Source organism: Poecilia reticulata, linkage group LG15, assembly GCF_000633615.1.
Source record: "Poecilia reticulata strain Guanapo linkage group LG15, Guppy_female_1.0+MT, whole genome shotgun sequence".
Lineage (NCBI taxonomy): Eukaryota > Metazoa > Chordata > Actinopteri > Cyprinodontiformes > Poeciliidae > Poecilia > Poecilia reticulata.
In genome coordinates, this window is record NC_024345.1 from 3507848 (window position 1) to 3525231 (window position 17384).

A 17384-nucleotide genomic window follows, 5' to 3' on the forward strand; every position below is an offset into this window, starting at 1 on the left:
CAAGACAAAAGCACGGACCTCAAAGTCTGCTTCTTCCCAGAACAACAACAAGTAGTGACTACAGATTTGCATCTCTGCTTTGGAAGTCGAGGGGAATCCTTTCATGTGGGGAACCACCAGAAACAACTCAACAACATGTCTTCATCTCTGAATAACTTCAAAGTGCATTTATCTTGACCACAGGGATGAAATGCTGCCAACACCACTCTGGCATCTGTGCTAAATAAACAAGACGTGACAGAAAACTGAGCATGGTATAGAAAAAATAAAAATAGACACAAAAAGACCACAATGTTTACAGGTATTTTCTCTTTTATTGTCATGCCTTACTTTTGGTGCTCTTTGATGAAAGATGCTGGACTCAGTCCCACAATAGATCAGTTGCACCATAAAATTGGTGCGTATGCAGCATGATTGCTGCAGTTTTACTTGTTACGCCATAAAAAATGCAAAATACATCACTAGCATATAAAAAAAACGTACATTAGTTATTCCATTTAACGGAGGTTTAAAGTCTATATTTTCCAATTTTTTCACTGCAACACTGAAGGTGTCACAATTTGACACTTTTGTTTTCCCCACCTCTTCTTGCAACACAAGGCTGAGCTGCATCCCTGAGATTCAAACTGACTAGCGTGGAGCATCAGGATGAAAATGCTTGCAGGGGGAACAGCAGGGACTGCGATCCAGATGCAGGACTCAGGAGGATGGGCACCAGTCTCAACAGGTCTCTCAGAGGGATGCCCAGCTGGCTGCTACGCAATAATAAATCTGCAAATGAGTTGCAGCCTGCAAGGAAACACAAGACAGAGTCATTTCCAACGGAGCCATCTGCATTTACTCTCATATTGCAACTTGCAAGCCCTGCTAGTGTAGTTATTTCAGATGCTAAATTATTAAAATCTAGGTTTTTCAGTAGATTAGCATGCTAGCATGATGCATCTCAGTGGCTGTGTAAGATAAAAGTCTCAAACAGAAACTAAAGGCGGATTTGCAGGTTGTGACTTGAAAAAAATTCCAATTTTCATTTTTAAAACTGTGCATAGAAAGGTCTCTATACAATCCTATTCATTAAGTAAAAGCAATTCTTGTAGTTTTCAAAAAGCATGTTCGTAAACACAGGATATACACACTACATAAACACTAAGGCAGTTTTCTGCAAACATGTCTATCTGTGTGTGTGTGTGTGTGTGTGTGTGAGAAAATCTTACCCTCCAGGTTTGCTTGCGTATTTCTGAAGCACGGGATGGACCGGTAAACCAGAAAGCAGGCCAACATGACGGACTGAGCGTCCCTGGACAGAACCTCGCCCCTCATGTAGGAACTCACCACTGAGCTGTGGTCTAAAAGAAGGCAGAAAAAATAACAAAACACAGATTTCACCAGACATCACGCTTCATAACCGCCACACAAATCTTGATCTGCTTTTATTTTAGTTATCAATTATAATGTTAATATGGGAGTATTTCAGTCAGGCAGCGGCTGTTTGATGTGCTAAGATGCGTACTGGAAACTACTAATAACTTACAGAGAGACAGATTATGCTGCATGCAGAGTACTTCCTGTCGTCTTCCTCATATGGCGCACAGAGTTTTTTAAATTAACTTAACTAACATTTGCAAGTCAAAGCTGACAGACGCAGCGACAGATGTGGCATACAGAACCCCTTAGAAATCTATAGCACTATTATGTTTCTAATTAGGAAGAAAGACAATTTTAGGGTGACATGCCGTGTTGGAATACAGATCCTAAACTGTTTCTGGAAAAAGGAAATCCTTGTAAATAAAAATCCTACCAAACAGGTGGCTTCCATCAGGCTCAAACAAACATTCGGCAGAGGCAATTGTAATTGCAACACAAACACACATTTTTTACATGTTGAAATGTTACTGTGAAATGGATCTAAAAAAAAAAAAAAATAGATGAACTGAGAAATCAGCTTGTGACTGGAAACCTTCTAACTCGAAATTCAGATTTTCGTCCAATCACAGAACAAATCAGAGCCAAAACCTCGAAGTCAAGCTAGCAGCACTCTTCACTGTTATTCACAGAAAAAGACTGATATATTCATTACAACCATCTCTTTTAAATGTGAAGAAGCACTTTTGGAAAAGTATTTACTACAGAGGCATGTAGGTTTCAGTGTTTTGATACATAAGTTCATCCTTTGCAGCTCTGATTGTTTCTTACTAAACTTCTTTTGGGCACAAAATATCGACAGAGGTCAATTCATACCAACCTTTTGGACGTTTAGCGTAAATGGTGAATCAGTGGAAACCGTGAAGCTTAGACTGAGTAAAGTCAGGATCTGGTATTTTCAGCATCAGTCAGGTGTTTAAAAGGAGTGAGAGGAAACACAGAGATGTAAGAAGCAAACTGGATAAAAAAAAAAAAAAACGTGTGGGAAATGGCTGCGGTTTATCCAGGCTGCAGGATAGTGAGAGAGAGCAAGACTTTCAGCAAAAAAACCCAAAACAAAATAAAAAAAAAAACAGGGCAAAACAAAGATGCTTGATTTTATCATTTTGAGCCTTCAGCTTAGATAAGGATTGCCAGTTGCTTGGTAATATACACAGAGACTAGTGTTTACAGTTTGTAATGCTAACTATGCTAACATAAGATGGCAAAGATTGTTGAAAACTACAGAATGATTGTCTTGTAAATTATTACACTCCTGTTCATTTTTTTAAAAAAAGGTCCATTAAGAAGCTGTTAATTTGAGCTATTAAAACAAAAGATGGCTAGAAAATAAAGATTGGGACATAAAAAAAAAACCAGATCAATTGCAATTATAAAACTCATCAAGACTTTCTGGAAAGGTTTTTTTTGTATATCTTGTTGAAAAGCCATTTCAAACTTTTACATGCAAGTGATTCTAGGGGAAACATTTAGATTGTTTGTATATAAAATTCCCGCAGCACTGGCTTCTGGGAAAACTGTGCAAACAAAAACACTAAAAAATAAAGTTGCTGCACACGTTTCATTTATGGAGAGTTGCAGAGAAGACCAACATTCTTGATCCATGAAGTAAAGTCACTGTACTTCCTTCCAGCAATGACCCACAACTAGCTGGTTAATGAATGTTTAAACTAAGAGCAAATTTCAACTCCTTTTATGACGGAAACATCACCTGTTTCCCACGACTTGGATTGAGTGCTTTCTTTCTTCTTTCCTGAAAGTGTTTGTGTTCGCTGGTTTAGTTATGGAATGTGTGTTTGGGTGTACGTGCCGTCTGTTTGTCCTCTAAACTATGACATTCATGCGCTACACCCTGCACATAAAAAACAAGTGGAAACACATCCACCCTGCGACACCACTGCAAATAAGGGCCGCAGACACGTGTCGAGCGCTGACAGGGTTAAAATTAGCAATAGCGTTTCTCTCGCATGCGCTCAGCAAACAGGAATGCTACGGCCACCTGGTAGTTTATTGGCGAAACAATACCAGCTGTCACATCGAAATAATCTGCAACAGTTGACTTTAGTCAGCTGAGTGCCGTCACATGACATCCTGCTGACTTTGGCTACAGCACAAGTCATCAGAATGCCTTTCAGCAGCAATAGTACCTGCTGTGAAGTGCAAAGGCTTCACTGACATCCTGTTGCAGATGGAGAGGACCAATAAAGAGAGGTGCGAGATGCTGATCGCTGCCTATGCATTACGCAGGAGAATTTGGAGACGTTCCAGATCAGATTTAGCTGGAGAAAATGGAGATTACCATAATTTGCTCAACTTTGTAAAAACAGTCACCGTAAATTAGTTCAGGTAAAAAGAGCGTTTAGCAATGTTCCGCAACTAATGGCTTTACGTACAAAGAAAAATGTAACTAAAAGGAGGAAATCAGTCGGGAACTTGATGCAAAGTGTGCTTTCTGAGACAGAAGATTGGCGGAACTCATTACCTGCAGTGTAATGACATCATACCACCATTAAATGGAGGTTGCTTGTCTGCTTGCCCCCCCTCCCAGCTAACCGACTGAAGACTAGCTCTTCAGATGCCATAGGACTCAGTTACGGAAAACACAACTCAAGTTTTGAAGTCCTTCATTTTCATTGTCGTGGATCATTTTTTAGACTTCCACCTCTGTGTTTTGCATCAGCACATTATCAAAACTCTGTACTGCTAATGTTCAGTCATCTTCATGTTTTTACCTTCTTTAGTCGAACCTGCCCAGTTGAACACACAGCTTTGGGTTATGGACACATATTGGCAGTTCAATATTAAACTTTATTAGTGAGCAGCAGATTATTAAAATGAATGCAGAAGGAGAGTGGGAGTCGGTGAAGGGAAGATTTTTGTGACGGTTACAGTTTTCTGTTCTTTGGGGAGTTAGTAAGACAAAATCAGCAGATTACCATCAGAAAAAAATTTAATTACTGAGAAACCAACACAAAGTTTAAGAGGATTAATAACATTTTAGTACGTGAGTGAATTTGCCAGCAGTATTGGAAGGAACTGGCCATCAAATAACTAAATCCCAAAACATAAATATGTTCCTTATTAAACTTATCTAAAAGACTGTTGCTAGAGGTGTGTCAATCGATCGGCCACCAATCATAATCGGCCGATTTCTGAGAAAAAGTGTATGATCGGTGATCGCCGATCACCGTCTCTTGTTGCAGATCACCAAAGCCGATCACATTCATCTCACTTCGCAGCCTGCGTGTGCGGCTGATTTCCTCTTTCCTTCACACGGCGCAAGCGCGCAGCAACAAATCCTGTCCTGTGGAACTATAACGCTCTGAGAGTGAATGGGGACGTTTGCGTGTTGCGACGGAAAATTACCTCAAGGGTGAAGCACGTCACAATGCATCAACACAACGAATCTAATATGGCATTTAGAAAACAAACACTTGATGGAGTTTGGCTACACCGAGGCTCGATGCAGAAACAAAAGGACATCAGGAGCGGCCGGTAAAGCAGCGCACTTCTACACTCACTCACCTGGATTAATATCACGGTCAGAAAGCTAAACAAATGACCCAAAAATAATTCAAGTTTTCGAGCTGGCGGTGAAAGATGCTGGTTCTGCTCTTACTCTTGGACTGCTGCTACGCGCTGCTAGTAGTAATATTTCACAGACGGAGCGCCGCTCGACCTCCACCAGACAGTGAACTCTCACACTGAACAGCTGCTTTAAGCTGCAGCTTGTAACTTAAAAGATTTTAGATATGTATTAAAATATGTCTAAATTAGGTGAATTTATTGCCAGATAATCTCTCCATTTTGCCAGATAACATAATATAATTTATACGTAAAGCGAAAAATGATTTCCGTAAAGTCATTCCAGGTGATTGGCAGAAATCGGCCTCATGGGTGATCGGTATCGGAATCGAGAGCAAAATACCTGATCGGAGTGTCCCTAATTGTTACAGATCCATTAAAGCATCCATTCACCTTGAAGCCAGTTGTCCAGCACCACGTCAACTGCATTCTTCATGACGGGAAGAAACTCGGAGGTTAGCAGGGTGTCATGTTTGTTTGCAGGACTTCGCAGCATCCGGCCGTCCCACAACTCCACCACCAGACGCAGCTGCCACAAGGGGAAGGTCTGCTGAAGGTCACCCTGACGCAGAGCCCCAACGGCCTGAAAGAAAAAGGTGAAACGGACGACCCTCGAAAACCTTTCAGATAAGAATGTGGTAGTTTTTCGGGTGTGTTGTGATGCAAATAGGAACAGCTGAATTGCCCAGTCGGCTGCTGCCAAGTGAGTGTCTATTGGGATGGCATCTTTGTGTCATGTTGGAGAGGTTTTAATTGGTGTGATTATCAATCTGACAAATTGCCTGTAAGAATTGAGTTTTTTTTATTTCCGTTTCAGTGTCAAAAAAGCGAATTAAGACATCAGAAAATAAGTCAATATTTTTTCAAACTTTTTTCTTTCCATACTTTTTCAGACTGTGTGTCAACACTGCTAAAACCAAGAACTAAAGAATCTATGAAAGTTATTGAACACAATAAAAAGTTTTGAACATTTTTATTATTCATGACAATATATTTGCTCTACGACCAGCTGCTGTCACACAATGTAAAACAGAAATGCGTGTGTGTGTCCTGTGCTGAGTAGGTGTGTTACCTGCTCAATAGCGATATATGTTGGCAGCATCTCCGGACACTCTTGTGTGACGCACTCGTACAGCATTGCCGAGAACAACATGAGGCTATCCTCCCTCTGTCGAAACAACAAAACATCCATGCACGTAGTTACTGTTTACTGTTAGCATTTCTGTACTAACGACTCTGCCGTCATCAACGTCCCCCTACTTCTTCATTTGTTTTCCGCATTTATGAATGATAGTTCCCATTTCCTGTTGTTATTTCTGCCTGCTGAGCATGAAACACATGTTGACATTGTGGAGCCAACGACTGCATTCATATTTGTTCTTGCAGACTAAAAATGACTTTTCAGACATCGCTTAGGGGTCAGCAGCTCACGGCTCTGGAGCCAGATGTGGCCGTTAGGCTAGAAATGCAAAAGAACTGACCAATGCTTTAAAATGTAAAAATAATAATAAAAAAATAAAGTATGCTAGCTTCAGCAGCCTTTCCAAGCTGTTTTCAACATTTCCACAAAAATAGCACAAATGGTGTAAGGAATATTCTTAATGAAGTTTTATTTTTTGCCAATAGTTTGCAAACTATTCTCATTTTTGATATTCAAGAAAAACCTGAGCGTCCCATTTGGGGTTTCTGCAGTTTTCTCCAACTCAAATTTAAAACTTTTTAAGACTATTTAAGACTAATGTGAGTCAAGACCTGTATTGCCAAACAAATGCATAAACATCGTCCAGCCAACTGGCAATAAATGTACACTGACCCACGATGGATGCAAAAAAGCTAACTAGCCAGCAAGCAAGGGAATGTTAGCAGAGAGCCACATAGTGCAATGAATATGTCAACATGTGACTCAAAATTTTGCCTGGCAGAAAAGTTCCATGGTGTAACCCCCTTTCCCCTCCTATAAATGTACAATATTAAATAGTCCTGCCAAGATAAAATTTAAGACCTCTGATTGACTTATTTAAGGTTAATTTAAGACATTTTAATGCCTTCATTTCAGACACAGAAATTTAGGACTTTATGGATGTCTGGGCTCCCTGCCACAGAAGGAAATTAAACCCATAAACAGAAATAGAACAGATTTTAATTTAGAAATCTAAACTTTTCCTACACTAGATATTATACAAATCAAGCTATTTTGCTGCAAAGAATCGTGTTGCTTTTGAGTCTCGAAACAAATATTTAATTGGACCAAAGACCAAAGGAAAAAATTTAAATAAAATAGCTCTTAGGGTCGTAAAAGTGGCTTGTTAGTCAAACTTGAAGTTTCTTTTTATTCAACAGAGAAAGAGCCATAGATGAGAACAGAGTCTAAGTGATTTGCTTGCATGAGCAAGTAAACAGTTTTCACAATTACAATTATATTAGTCAAAGTGATTTATTTATGTTCATACATCTCCCAGAGTGCAAGTTATTTCATGCCAACTTAAAAACAAAAATCTTGCAATTATCTGCAAGGAATCCTCCATTTTGATACAAATGCCGCGTGGGGGTTGGCGGCAGGAGGAAAACATACGTTATCTTCATTTACAAACGGTCACAGTTATGCTTCGATGTGATGCGTTTCCTCCCATTTTAGAGCTGAAGCTGAAACTGCAGGCCTCTAATCCACCCAATTAACCTGATGTCACGATGAAGCAGCCCACCTCTTTCTCAGAAAATAGAGGTCAAGTGATTAATAATCAGACTTCACATCCATCTGTCCACTTTAAAACAATTAAAATGAGTGTGTGCAGGGTGTAGCACATATGAAGACACTTTGCTTAAAACAGAAGAAAAACTGATTTTAAAAACATTAACTGTGCTTATGATGGGGGAAAAACCCAGATGTTGTTACATTAAAGCTTTGCACATGGTCTCGCCATATAGTTTGGGCGATCACAAGATAAACATTGGTGGTCTTGAATGAAAAGCCTTGATAACTATCGCCATCACATCCGTGACACAAATTCAGCAAGAAATCTCATTTCACAACGAATGGATTATTTGAGCATTTACAGGCTGTGGATCTTTGGTAAACAGACAGGAAGTTGTTTAGCTCTACTGAAGGATGACCAAGCAGTCTGTAGCAGCCGCTTTAAGTTTGTCATAAATCCACAATCACATGTTTGCACTTATCCAAGGACCACACGTGTTTTTCAGATAAAACTGGAACATGCCTCCCCACCTCTTTAAAATCAGCATTTATGATCTCAGGCAAGATTCGTTAATCATTAAAGTTGTCAGATTCTCTCTAATTGTGTTTATTTGGAGTTCAGTTTTATTACCAACGGCTTGTTCCTCTACGTATTTATATTTTGTTTAAAAGGCGCCTTAAACTGATGATATGAATGTTGGATAACATGAATCCAGGTTGAGATATGGGTATGAATAGGAAAATACCACATCTGAAAACAACTTCATTTGAAACCCCAGGTAGTTTCTGTCTGGACTAACCCAAGAAGTTTCCAGTGATTCAGTAAAACCCCAGATAAAACTGAAACATGGCTCACAGTTAAATTTGTTTTCTAAAGAAATAGGTTTTTTTTGTTTGTTTTTTTTAGTTAGAGGTCCCTTTGGCTATGCTGCAGAAAAACAAACACAATAAGTCAAGTCCTTTCCACCTGATAACCCAAAGATTTTACAAACCCAGCGTCAAACTGTCTCAAGCTCCAAATATCTCCTTGCTTGGTGTGAAACTTACAGATTTCAGTCCTTCTGAGGTTTTACAGAAGAATTCAGCAAAGGAGATGAGAGCAGGCTCTGAGGTGAAGGTAGAAATGGCTTCAGGCTGCAAACAAAACAAAAAACAGAAACTCATTTTCTACCCAAAAGAAAAAAGAACTTAACAACTAAGATTGGGCTTTAGGTTTTAAAATAATAGTTCTCAATCCTTGTGGTAGTCCAGTTTTGATATATATTTTTTACTTAATGACAGTCTCATTAAGTGGTTGATTCATGAGCACATGAACCAACAACAACAACAAAAAAAAGCAAAATATAAGCCGGCACATGTAGGAAGGAATGACTTTTTGGACAAAATCCTGTTCGAATAAGATTTTAATAAAATAGAACAAAAAGGAAAACACTGAAGGCAGGCAAGGAAGGTCCTCAAGGACAAGTAAGAAAACAAACTGCATATTTTTCCCCTGCAGGTGTATTGACAGAACATACAGACGCCATGAGGTAAGCAGTAATGGTCTGTCAGCTGCAGAGCTGACAGACCATTACTGAACCTGCAGCGGCAACCTGCCAAGCTTGGACAAAATTATTCTCTATAGGGGGGAGGAGACAAAACTTTCCACTCAATACCATTCACCTCTCAGCCTGTTGTCAAAATCTACATACTAGATTGAATGTTTAATGCTAAATATTACATTCAAAGTAACACAAATTGCTCTGTTGGATTAGAAATCCAGCTAGAATGTACCTTTTTTTGTTCCAAGACTGTTTCTTTAAACACTTTACAATGTTTTCAACAAATCATCTTTAACTGTATTCAGCCATTATGCCTTATACAGGCCCCTACACTTATTAAAAATTTTTGTAATTATTATGATTTGCCAGAATCTCTGTGAAAACCTCTGTCGTTTACCTTGAAGGCCGTGACTCCAGAGTTTCGGTGGCTCACGGCCGTGGCCAGCAGGCTCTTCCAGCCCTGGGGGTCATCTTTGTAGGGCAGCTGTCCAGCCCGCAACTTCACATACAACACGCCATCTCTGACCAGGATGGACCTAAAAACAGAAAGAAAATAAAAACCAAACATTTGGTTTTTAGGTTGAGATCATCTCAACCTAAAAACGAGCAATACGACTAGAATGAAAAAAAGGCTAGAAACGTGAAAACTTGAACCTTGTTCCCAAAAAGTTCAGTTCTGCCTATACTTACTTTAGATGCTGAGTTTCTTTGCTGAGGTCGAGAGACAATTCCCAGTATCGTGGCCCCTTTACTTTTACCTTAACAGCAAACAAAGGGGCTAAAAGGCCTTTCAATGATGTGTCTAATGCTAATTTAGTTTTGTTTGCCAGAAAGAAAAGATTCAACTCTGCTTTACCTGTTTGAGAAGGTGAAGCTCAGGAAGGAGGGTGGGAGCCATCAGTTCCACTGTCGTCTCATTATACCACTTGGTTTCCTAACGAGAACAACAATTGATCAAGCAAACTTTATCATATTATGCGAGTCATGAGCTGAGAGAAACCCTGCTCAGGTTTGTTAAAACAACTAAGATGCATCAAAATAGGCAATCAATTTTGACAATTATTTTGTGAAAACCTATGGATGGTGACAACAGAATGGCTCAAACTATGGTGGTGTGCCATAATTAACATTTTGAAAATAATTGTTACATCTATCTTATATTTTATCTTTTATAAATTAAATGGACTACAGTGCTGTAGTCTTCAGATCTCTCTCGTTCGTCTGCAGGTGTGCCTGTACTGGATGTTGCACTGAATCTCGTCTGTAGGTCAAACTGAGATTTCTGCTGAGAATGAAATTAAAGTGACGGGACGCCAACGGCAGTGCTAAATACAAACAGCGACCTCAGCTTTTATCCTTTAATCCTCCTTCAGCTGAGGAGCCGCCACAAAAAAAACTGGAACAATGAAAGAGTATTTCAATTAATTCAGAAAAATCTATGTATATATATATATATATATATATATATATATATATATATATATATATGCACCTGTGGTCAACAAACACATACTTGTATCTAAAGTATGGGTGCATAAATAAATCGGCTGATACTTGCAGGAGAAACCGATCTCATCTACCGGCGCAAAGGTCTGAAAATCAGCCGTTGTCTTTTGAGAGAAGTCAGACTAATGGACCCGTCCACCTGGTCAAGTCTGTGGTCAACACTAATCACCCCTCTGTTGCCAACTTAGCAACTTTTCAGATGTAAATATAAATACATAAAAATTTGCAGCCAAAAGGTTCGGTGATCGGCCAGAACAAAGCAATCGCTAAACCCATAATCTGAACCTGCACTTTGCATCTCAAGATGTTCAGCAGGTTTTTGATGGTAGAAGAGAAACTTTTCCAGAGCTCTGTTTTTGTTAGCTCCATTCAGAAGCATAAATTTAAATGCTTACAACACATTTATTGAAGTTATTTATACAGTGGCAATTTTATATAGTCCAAAAACATGACTGTCAGGTTTAATTGGCCTCTCCAAATTGTCCCTAGGTGTGAGTGTGTGTGTGTGGATGGTTGTCTGTCTCTGTGTTGCCCTGCAACAGACTGGCGACCTGTCCAGGGTGACCCCGCCTCTTGCCCGGAATGTTAGCTGGAGATGGGCACCAGCAACCCACTAAGGGACAAGGGTGTAAAGAAAATGGATGGATGAATGGAAATTTTATATAGAGAACCTGATTTATTTTTCTCTTTAGGTAATAAATGTTGGGAAAACAAATATCTTCCCATATTCTATTCCCTTTCTATTCTATTCTGCTTTAAATCAACATCCATGCTTTTTTTAGACTTTTTGTTCCAACTGTGATGCCACTTCTGAATTATTTTATTTTAAGCACCAAGCACTTTATTTGAACTTAACTCTGAGATTTTTGAGAAATTGCCCAACACATTTACAGTGACCAAGTTCTGGTTTTCCCACAGGTTTTGTAACAAATTATACGGTGTTTGGATTATTTGTGATACTCAGTACAAGTACTTGTAAACTGAAATATTTTACAATATTTTCTGTATTAATAAAAATACAGGGGAAATGAAAAAAAAAACTGTACTTGATGACGCACATGAAGCCACAGTGACGTGAACTAAGAGACCAGCAACAAAACCGGGCGACAGAGAACACAATGGGCTCTGTGTTTTGACACATTGGCTTTGTGTATCGGTTTTTACTCTGGAAACCTTTTCAAATAATTCCCTTTGAGGCAGAATAAATACATGCCATGCTGTGTATTCAATATAATTTCAGTTCCTCAAAGTTGAAGCAATGATTGCGAGACTAAAATACTGAGGTTTTTCATGAACAGAAGTGAGTTTCATTCATATTTTCTCCAATTTTTAAGAATCAATCTTCACGCACGTTTGAGAAATGTGTGCAAAATGGGAAAAAATGATTTCTCCGTGATGCAAACATTCTGTCTTTTGATCATTTTGTATTATATTTTATTATTTTACGAATAAGAGGACAGAACGAGAACTGATAATAGGGAACACCATACGAGGTAGCCAGAAAACCTCATAAGAAAACATGAAAATTTGACTTCTGTGATTCAATATAATCTTTTATTTAAAATACTAGATTAAAATAATGTACGTGGTCATACGTGATTAAAATAAATATAAATCTTGTCAAAACGTAGGAAAATTAACCAATAGAAACGACTTAAAGCAGAAATTTGGTTTTACAACTGAAACATGAATGGTGACTATATGGCTAAAGATATAGCCATATATCTTTAGCCATATAGTCACGCTGCCTGAACAACACTCATTTTTAAGTGTTGTTCAGGCAGCTTTTTATTAAAGACTTGAGACAAAAAACAAAAAAAAACCAGCTCATATAATCAATTATTGTTTTTGGGAGTGTGACGTTCACTGACCTTGTAAGTGACCTCTAACAGAGCATAACAGGGCTTCAGAGAGTCGACGTCCACAGGAACTATGAGCCGGGGTTCTGCAGCCAACACGGCCAGGTGCCGCAGGGCCTGCAGGTGATAGCTGCACCAACAACATCCACCCAGTTTTCAGTTAAATACACAAAACAAATGAAAATGAGAAAGAACTGTCATTTTTCTGAACTTATTTTGTTTATAACAGACAGTAGAAGTATTTTCATATTGCAAAGATGGCAATGAAATGGTCCTTTTTGAATGTAGTTTTTTTTTTTATTCTAATATTTTAAGTTCTGAGGAAGTGTATCGACTTTTAAAATGCTCAATATTTTTTACTAGAAACTAAAGTTGCGAAGTGAAAAATCTCAATTCGCTGGAAAGTAATTTAAATGAATGTTTTGCCACCTTCAAGCTTATTCTGGCAAATGTAGAAAAGCTAAACATGCGCTTTGTCATTCTGTTCAAGACTGTAGGAACCCTGACAACTGTGTGTCCATTTTCAGGTACATCCAGGAATGCCTGGTATTTAAAAAAGTTTGGTTTTTACATGCAGGGATTTTCTCTGTGTCCAGCAGTGCGTTTAAAAAGGTTTTGGTCTTACCGGTTGTCAGTGCTGTGAGCAGGAAAGTGGGGGTACAAGGCACACAGTAGGGCAGCAATGGCTGAGTTGGAGGTGCTGAGGGTGTATCTACGACAAAGGACAAGATGACAAACCTTAAGATGCACTCAGAAAAAAGATTTGCATCGAAATAATAAGTTTTGTGGTATAAACTCAGAACATAATTCATATAGTAAAGACATTGCAAGTCAAGCAACAGTTTGATGAGTTTTACTCAACATAATGGAACAATTTTATATTTTGCATCTCCATTTTTAATTAAAGAAGGTGCTGCATCATAATCGACAAAATCAAAGGTCACAGCAGTGCCTCTTAAACATAATGACAGAGTGTCCGTTTTAACTAATTGGATCATTATCCTAATGTCAAGCTGCACAGTGGAAAGTTGCAAGGCTAAAACAGGTCACATCTGAGAGTGTTTAGTAACAGAGGTAAGGAATGTCGCTCTTCAGTTAATGACTGTTTGCCAGTTTTAATGTATTCAAGCTTACAATTGAACCTGTGATTCAACAGTGGATCTTCACAGCTGTTTGAGGAAGAGAGTCATGTGGAAGACCGACACCAATTCACAATCGATGCAACACTATCCTTTGTGATGAAAGATTTTGACAAGAACAAGTAAATGCACCTCTTCAGTAGGACTGTAGGACTTAAGGAATTGTTGTAGATTTTATTGAGTAGTTTGCTAAGTTAAAGCACGTCAGTTTAAAAGTGCAGTATTGTAGTTTAAAACGGGAAATTTTCCGTAACCGTTGCTCGACATCTGCGACATTATTCTTTCAAACCTGCAACTAAAAGTATTCGGCACTTTTACTTTTGGCTGAACATACAAACTTTTTATCAAAGCAATAAAAACAGATATGCATAAAAGTTGGTACGTAAGTGGGATCAGATGATTTTAAACTTGATCATCCCTGGCCAGTGACCGACCAATTGGAAAATAAAAAATAAAATAAAATAAAAAATCTGAATATTTTCTGAGCAGTGAACACACCACACCTAATCAGGCTGCATTAACAACACTCTTCAGTGTGGATGTTGCTACTGGGACAGTGAAATGTTTACAAGGTTCTTAAAACTGAAATCGGATGAAGCACAAAAGTGCTTCTAGAACCTGAAATTAAACTTCACTTTCAATGACAAATTGAGGAAATGATCATACAGGCTGCAAAAGAGTGAGAGAGAGCAAGACTTTTAAAAACGGGTAACAAAGGCTCAACAAATTCAAGTCAAATTGCTATGTTTTGTTCTTTCAATCTTAACTTTGTATGGAACATGCTGGGTTTGAAAATGTTTGCAAACATTTTGAAATTTTAGATTTAAGATAGGGGTCTACATTTTCTAGGTAATACATGCTTCAAATATACTCCATAATCAAACCAGATATCAAAAATCAGTAACAAAATTCAAGATGTTATACTTCAATCCTGCAAATGAAGATGCAGTCATGTGTTTTTCTTTACTTGCCCTTGTGACAAAATGTTGCCAAAGTGACTATAAAAACGAATGTTTCCGACCCTATCTTTAAGGTTTATTTTATTAAATAAAACACTTCCAGGGGTGACTGCAAGTCTGGACACCATGCATGTGTTTTTGGTGAAAAAGGAACCAATTTTAACTTTAGTTTCCTCTTAAAACTAAATAACAGGAAGAGAAATTAACTGAGCAAACAGAAACAAAGTGAGCAGAAGAGGAAAAACAGCGCGGAAAACATGCAAGATAAGCAATGAAAAACAGGTGAGAAAAATGAATGAGAGGAGTGCGCGAGGCACATCTGAATAGAAAAGTCTGATGCAAATAAGCGAGTGGCTGAATGGTAGATAAGCAGAGGGAAACTGATGGAGTGTAAGAATGATATCACTCCAGTTTTGACCCTTCCACCTCTGCAAATCCACAATGAACCAGACCTCAGTGCATGGCATTCAAGTCTGCACTCCCTGCAATTCCGTGGCCCAACATCTACAATGAAGTAGGGGCAGAATAAATCAAAAGGTCCATCAGATTATGACTCTTGTGGGGGGGAAACATTTGCAGCATCTAATGACAGAGTGTGAGCTGTTGTTTCTGTTAGAAACACGCAGGGCGAGGTCAGCAGTTTGAGGAACCTCGTTAGGGTGTGTGAGAGTTTTCTGTGTACAGCAGTCATTCAATAAGCTCAAAATAAGGCTTGCAGCAGGTCTGTGTATTTCTGCACCAGTCACGCACAATGAGTGCATGTGGTCTACCTGATGCTTTCCAAAAGCACGAGATGTAAATCTAGTGGCTGTGTGTGCTGACTTTTGATTTGAAAACCTCACGAGGACAGACCTATTGTCTTGATTTTTCCATTCTTTGGCGACTTAATTATACTCTGCATGCCCCTTGTCGCAGGATACATAAGTTAGTGAATGCCAAGAAGAGAAGATGTGATGATCAAAGTCTTTAACTATTATAGCTGGGATTGCTACTCCACGGTTGATCTCATGACAGCATAAATAAAGATCAGTATAGTCAAAAATATTAATAAATGCAATTATTGCATGTTAATCAGATTGGGCACCGAGACAAAATGCCTGCCAGTTTTCCACATCTATTACGGAGCATCTTCACTGCCAGGTGTTTTAGATCAAATATGAGGATTATTATTATCAACGGCTGCAAGTTTCAAATGATTAAAGCGTATGTAACCTTCATGTAAAAGATGCCAAGTTTCTAAAAATTCCAAAGTGGGTGGAGCCAAAATACAGGCTCAAGTGCCTGGATGAGCTGAGGGGGTTAAGTGCACATGTAGTCAGGATGACGGAAAGCACCGTTTCCAATTTAGCAGTTCTATGGCAATATTTAGATACTCCTTTTCGGAAAAAAAGAAAAGTGATTAGCTACAAACTTAACATTTTTTGTGTTCCTGGAGTCTTTGGTGTCAACATGTGAAAGCACCATTCGTTCTGCAGCAACCTCTCTGAGCAAGAATCAAGTGCTGCTGTAAGCCTCTCCCACTTCCTAGGTTCTGTAGTCAGACATTGTCCACTTTTCAAATGAGTCACGCATGTGCAAAGCAGAAAAATACTATTGAATTGACACTCGCCACTTTCACAATTCCAACTGCTGACTCGCAACGGGGTTGTGTGTCTGAGTGGGACAGTTCTATACCCGAACGCAGGTGATGCAGACATCGACAAAACTGTTCAGGTTGTAAGCAACAGGAAAATTCAACTGCGGCAACCACCGCTCAACCCAAAGAGGACACTATTAAATTGTTTTTTAGCCAAATATTACAGAATTAAACATGTTTACATGAAAATGTCTCAAATTGTATATTAGTAAATAGGGGTGCACTGATCGCCGATTACCGTTAAAAAATTTTTTTTTAAATACAAACATTTAAAAAAGCCTTACCTGCCGATTCCCGATACCAATTTTTTTTCGGTATGAAATATTGCTCAATATAGGAAGAAAGCTGCAAAGTTAGCAACAGAGGGGTAATTATTGTTGACTGTAAACGTGGAGACATGCCGTGGTGGGTCATCAGTCCAACCTTTCTCACGGGAGAGTAGAAGAGAACACTGGTTGGGGTTTAGACCTTCCTTTACAGAGGTAGATAAGATCGGCTTCACATGTAAGATTCGGTCGATCATCAATTCCCCAAAATTAAGAAAATCGGCACCGATGAATAGGCACCAATAAATCGGTGCACCCTTTATGGATCAATCTGTTTATCTGCAAAATAAAAGTAGATGTAGGGTTTAAGTACTCTGAACATTTTAGGAACATGTATATTGAAAGGCCATTTACACTCCCACTGATCTTTTCATATCAGCCGAGTCCCCTCTAAGATGGACTGTAAATACAGCAGAAGATAAATCTGAGTAATAAGAAAAACAAATGTAATGTAAGAGGATTCTCTGGTGGCTCCCTCTGCAGACAACGCTTTGCAGGGGTGGCTTAGTGGAGGGCCATGAAATCTGAAACCGAAGTCGCAGAGAAAGCCACAGGGTGGTTGTTGTGTGGGTTCCAACCGGGACACAAGTCAAGGTCTGATCAATCCTGGCTGGAGTTCTCTGGATGATGTTGAGTCCTGAAACATCCATCATCCCCAGGTTGCACGATGATGCAAGAGATATCACCGGATCTAACAAACCTGAGTTCTTTGCAGAATCGCT

General features: G+C 38.9%; 1 protein-coding gene across 3 annotated transcripts in view; it reads right to left on the reverse strand.

Annotated features, from left to right (window-relative positions):
* Window positions 1–294: 294 nt before the first annotated feature.
* The window catches only part of anapc1 (anaphase promoting complex subunit 1), a 55014-nt gene continuing 37924 nt past the window's right edge, over window positions 295–17384 (reverse strand). For all 3 annotated transcript variants that reach the window (XM_008428801.2, XM_017309138.1, XM_008428799.2), the window contains exons 44-53: window positions 13228–13314; window positions 12615–12732; window positions 10094–10171; window positions 9928–9995; window positions 9635–9773; window positions 8744–8830; window positions 6077–6172; window positions 5398–5587; window positions 1212–1343; window positions 295–789 (exon numbers count right to left, since the gene is read on the reverse strand). In XM_008428801.2, the coding sequence (XP_008427023.1) occupies window positions 644–789; window positions 1212–1343; window positions 5398–5587; window positions 6077–6172; window positions 8744–8830; window positions 9635–9773; window positions 9928–9995; window positions 10094–10171; window positions 12615–12732; window positions 13228–13314 (1141 nt within the window). In that variant the 3' untranslated portion in view covers window positions 295–643. The remainder of the gene's footprint in view (window positions 790–1211; window positions 1344–5397; window positions 5588–6076; window positions 6173–8743; window positions 8831–9634; window positions 9774–9927; window positions 9996–10093; window positions 10172–12614; window positions 12733–13227; window positions 13315–17384) is intronic.